We start from the raw sequence: 5,000 nt of genomic DNA, 5'->3' as shown, positions 1-5,000 counted from the left end.
TTTTAGTTAAAGTTAATTAATTTGTGAGTTGAATGGTTACTGGCGACAAGACACTGTGGGTGGACCAGCTGGGGGAGGAAAAAATGTGTCATTGTACCATTAACCCCTACAATACTGGGACACATGTTTACCTTGAGTTTTGTGTACAATTAGACCATTTTATTGACATTAGCAAGGGTGTATGGAGGTCACAAGATTAATGGCCACAGTCTTCACTATTTTAACCCCTTCAGTACTGGGACATATTTTTACCTTGAGTTTTGTGTACCATTAGACCATTTTATTGACATTAGGAAGGGTCTATGGAGGTCACAAGATTAATGGCCACAGTCTTCACTATTTTAACCCCTTCAGTACTGGGACACATTTTTACCTTGAGTTTTGTGTACCATTAGACCATTTTATTGACATTAGCAAGGGTCTATGGAGGTCACAAGATTAATGGCCACAGTCTTCACTATTTTAACCCCTTCAGTACTGGGACACATTTTTACCTTGAGTTTTGTGTACCATTAGACCATTTTATTGACATTAGGAAGGGTCTATGGAGGTCACAAGATTAATGGCCACAGTCTTCACTATTTTAACCCCTTCAGTACTGGGACACATTTTTACCTTGAGTTTTGTGTACCATTAGACCATTTTATTGACATTAGCAAGGGTCTATGGAGGTCACAAGATTAATGGCCACAGTCTTCACTATTTTAACCCCTTCAGTACTGGGACACATTTTTACCTTGAGTTTTGTGTACCATTAGACCATTTTATTGACATTAGCAAGGGTCTATGGAGGTCACAAGATTAATGGCCACAGTCTTCACTATTTTAACCCCTTCAGTACTGGGACACATTTTTACCTTGAGTTTTGTGTACCATTAGACCATTTTATTGACATTAGCAAGGGTCTATGGAGGTCACAAGATTAATGGCCACAGTCTTCACTATTTTAACCCCTTCAGTACTGGGACACATTTTTACCTTGAGTTTTGTGTACCATTAGACCATTTTATTGACATTAGAAAGGGTCTATGGAGGTCACAAGATTAATGGCACAGTCTTCACTATTTTAACCCCTTCAGTACTGGGACACATTTTTACCTTGAGTTTTGTGTACCATTAGACCATTTTATTGACATTAGGAAGGGTCTATGGAGGTCACAAGATTAATGGCCACAGTCTTCACCATTTTAACCCCCATATGAGTTTCTGAAGCTGTGGAAAGTCACCAAATAGTCACCACAGGGAATATGGAAACGCGTCACGCTACTGAAGGGGTTAAAATTTACTTGTGTTCATTGTGAGTGTGTTTGTGTGTTCTATGTGTGAAATTTGTAGTATTTTCTGTAATGGAGTGTTTCTGGAACCAGCTGGGGGGGGGAGGGTACAAGGAGACTGTATCATTGCACCACTGTACCACTGCAAACTGTACCACCTGTTTGGGCCACACTGCTGTAACGGTTGGTTTACACACACACACACACACACACACACACAACATGCACAGACACGTACACACAACAAAACGTACATGGAGGGATATCATGTGCGTGTGTGAATTCCGGTGCACATGTGTGAGTCAATACGTGCACACACACACACACACACACACACACACACACACACACACACACACACACACACACACACACACACATTGATTCATTCATACTCTCTCTCTCTCTCTCTCTCTCTCTCTCTCTCTCTCTCTCTTTCTCACCTTTCCTCTCCTTCGACGCTCCCTCTCTCTCTCCCCTCTCTCTCTCCCCTTCCTCCCCCTCCCTCTCCTCTCTTCGTGGTGGAGGGGGCGGGGGCGGGGCGGGCGGAGGGGGCAGGGGCGGCGCTCCCTCAATGACGTCATCAGCGAGGTCACGTGACGCCCTAAACAGAAGTGGACCCCCCTCCTCTTGCGCCTAGAGGAGGAGGAGGAGGAGGAGGAGGAGGAGGAGGAGGAGGAGGAGGAGGAGGAGGAGGAGGAGAAGGAGGAGGAGGAGAAGGAGAAAGAGGAGGAAGAGAAAGGATTAGAAGGAGGAGGAGGAGGAGGAGGAGGAGGAGGAGGAGGAGGAGGAGGAGGAGGAGGAGGAGGAGGAGGAGGAGGAGGAGGAGAAAGGAGGAGGCATAGAAGAACAAAACATGAACAAGAACACGAAAAAATTAGAATAAAGGAGAAGAAGAAGAAGAAGAAGAAGAAGAAGAAGAAGAAGAAGAAGAAGAAGAAGAAGAAGAAGAAGAAGAAGAAGAAGAAGAAGAAGAAGAAGAAGAAGAAGAAGAAGAAACAATATCATTATTATCATTTTTATTATCATTATCATCATCATTACCAGAGAGAGAGAGAGAGAGAGAGAGAGAGAGAGAGAGAGAGAGAGAGAGAGAGTTACCTGTGTGGCGTCTTGGGTAAAGTGGAGGGGGACGGGGGGTGCCTCAGGGGGGGCGCTGACTAACCTCCCCACCGCTTCAGACTCTGCAATAGTAGTAGTAGTAGTAGTAGTAGTAGTAGTAGTAGTAGTAGTAGTAGTAGTAGTAGTAGTAGTAGTGGTAGTAGTAGTAGTAGTAGTAGTAGTGGTAGTAGTAGTAATAGTAGTGGTGGTGGTGGTGAATTTTGGTGGTGGTGGTGGTGGTGGTGGTGGTGGTGGTGGTGGTAGTAGTAGTAGTAGTAGTAGTAGTAGTAGTAGTAGTAGTAGTAGTAGTAGTAGTAGAGTAGTGAGAGAGAGAGAGAGAGAGAGAGAGAGAGAGAGAGAGAGAGAGAGAGAGAGAGAGAGAGAGAGAGAGAGAGAGAGAGAGAGAGAGAGAGAGAGAGAGATGGAAATGAGAGGAAAGAAAGAAAGACATGGAAGAAAAAAGAAATAGGAGGAGGAGGAGGAGGAGGAGGAGGAGGAGGAGGAGGAGGAGGAGGAGGAGGAGATCAGGTTATGTTTGTTCGTTAGTTTGTTGGTTTACCTGAAGCGGGGGTGGTAACTGGCTCAAAATTTCTGGGGTCGTGGGAGGGGGGCGGGAGGGGGGGTGGCGGAGGAGAGGGGGGGTGATGGGGAGGGGACCAATCTTCCACCCTCCTCTCACACCATGACCTCCTCCTCCTCCTCCTCCTCCTCCTCCTCCTCCTCCTTCTGCTGCTGCTGCTGCTGCTGCTCTTCGTCTCAGCAAAGTATCATCGTCATCAGCAGGATAGTTCCAGCTTGCCTCCGTCTGCTGCTCCTGTGGGGGTGGTAGTAGTAGTAGTAGTAGTAGTAGTAGTAGTAGTAGTAGTAGTAGTAGTAGTAGTAGTAGTAGTAGTTGTTGTTGTTGTTGTTGTACTTGTGGTGGTGGTGGTGATAGTTGTGGTAGTAGTAGTAGTAGTAGTAGTAGTAGTAGTAGTAGTAGTAGTAGTAGTAGTAATAGTAGTAATAGTAGTAGAAGTAGTAGTAGAAGTACTTATAGTAGTAGTACATGTAGTAGCAGTAGTAGTAGTAGTAGTAGTAGTAGTAGTAGTAGTAGTAGTAGTAGTAGTAGTAGTAGTAGTAGTAGTAGTAGTAGTAGTAGTAGTAGTAGTCAAAATCGACGAAAAATACACCACCACCACCACCACCACAACAACAACAACAACAAAGTCTTAATACCGGGGTTTGGTTACCTTTCGAGTGCGTGGAGTCCTTAAGACGAGGTTGTCTGAGTGTGGGCGGCGGAGTGTGGGCGTGTGTGGGCGGGGCTCCGTGGGTGGGGCTGGAGCGGACCTGAGAGAGAGAGAGAGAGAGAGAGAGAGAGAGAGAGAGAGAGAGAGAGAGAGAGAGAGAGAGAGAGAGAGAGAGAGAGAGTTATCATTACTTGTGTAATTCACCACGGTCGCCTGCTGGTCACCCAGCCAGTCTTCCCCATTACGGGGCGAGCTCAGAGCTCACAGACCGATCTTCGGGTAGGACTGAGACCACAACACACTCCACACACCGGGACAGCGAGGCCACAACCCCTCCAGTTACACCCCGTACCTATTTACTGCTAGGTGAACACACCCCACACATTAACACACCACAACACACTCCACACACCGGGACAGCGAGGCCACAACCCTCCAGTTACACCCTGTACCTATTTACTGCTAGGTGAACACACCCCACACATTAACACACCACAACACACTCCACACACCGGGACAGCGAGGCCACAACCCTCCAGTTACACCCCGTACCTATTTACTGCTAGGTGAACACACCCCACACATTAACACACCACAACACACTCCACACACCGGGACAGCGAGGCCACAACCCTCCAGTTACACCCCGTACCTATTTACTGCTAGGTGAACACACCCCACACATTAACACACCACAACACACTCCACACACCGGGACAGCGAGGCCACAACCCCTCCAGTTACACCCTGTACCTATTTACTGCTAGGTGAACACACCCCACACATTAACACACCACAACACACTCCACACACCGGGACAGCGAGGCCACAACCCTCCAGTTACACCCTGTACCTATTTACTGCTAGGTGAACACACCCCACACATTAACACACCACAACACACTCCACACACCGGGACAGCGAGGCCACAACCCCTCCAGTTACACCCTGTACCTATTTACTGCTAGGTGAACACACCCCACACATTAACACACCACAACACACTCCACACACCGGGACAGCGAGGCCACAACCCTCCAGTTACACCCCGTACCTATTTACTGCTAGGTGAACACACCCCACACATTAACACACCACAACACACTCCACACACCGGGACAGCGAGGCCACAACCCTCCAGTTACACCCTGTACCTATTTACTGCTAGGTGAACACACCCCACACATTAACACACCACAACACACTCCACACACCGGGACAGCGAGGCCACAACCCTCCAGTTACACCCCGTACCTATTTACTGCTAGGTGAACACACCCACACATTAACACACCACAACACACTCCACACACCGGGACAGCGAGGCCACAACCCTCCAGTTACACCCTGTACCTATTTACTGCTAGGTGAACACACCCCACACATTAACACACCA

At 47.6% G+C, this 5,000-nt stretch overlaps 1 protein-coding gene across 1 annotated transcript in view; it reads right to left on the bottom strand.

The window, feature by feature from the left end:
* LOC123506885 (lisH domain-containing protein ARMC9-like) overlaps positions 1-5,000 on the bottom strand; it is a 24,261-nt gene that overhangs the window by 3,743 nt on the left and 15,518 nt on the right. The window contains 3 exon segments of the mRNA XM_045259261.1: positions 41-68; positions 2,935-3,189; positions 3,605-3,704. Coding sequence (XP_045115196.1) covers positions 41-68; positions 2,935-3,189; positions 3,605-3,704 — 383 coding nt within the window.

The sequence above is a fragment of the Portunus trituberculatus genome, chromosome 2 (genome assembly GCF_017591435.1).
Source record: "Portunus trituberculatus isolate SZX2019 chromosome 2, ASM1759143v1, whole genome shotgun sequence".
Classification (NCBI taxonomy): Eukaryota; Metazoa; Arthropoda; class Malacostraca; order Decapoda; family Portunidae; genus Portunus; species Portunus trituberculatus.
Note: the sequence above shows the minus strand (reverse complement) of the source record. Positions and strands in the feature narration are given on the sequence as shown.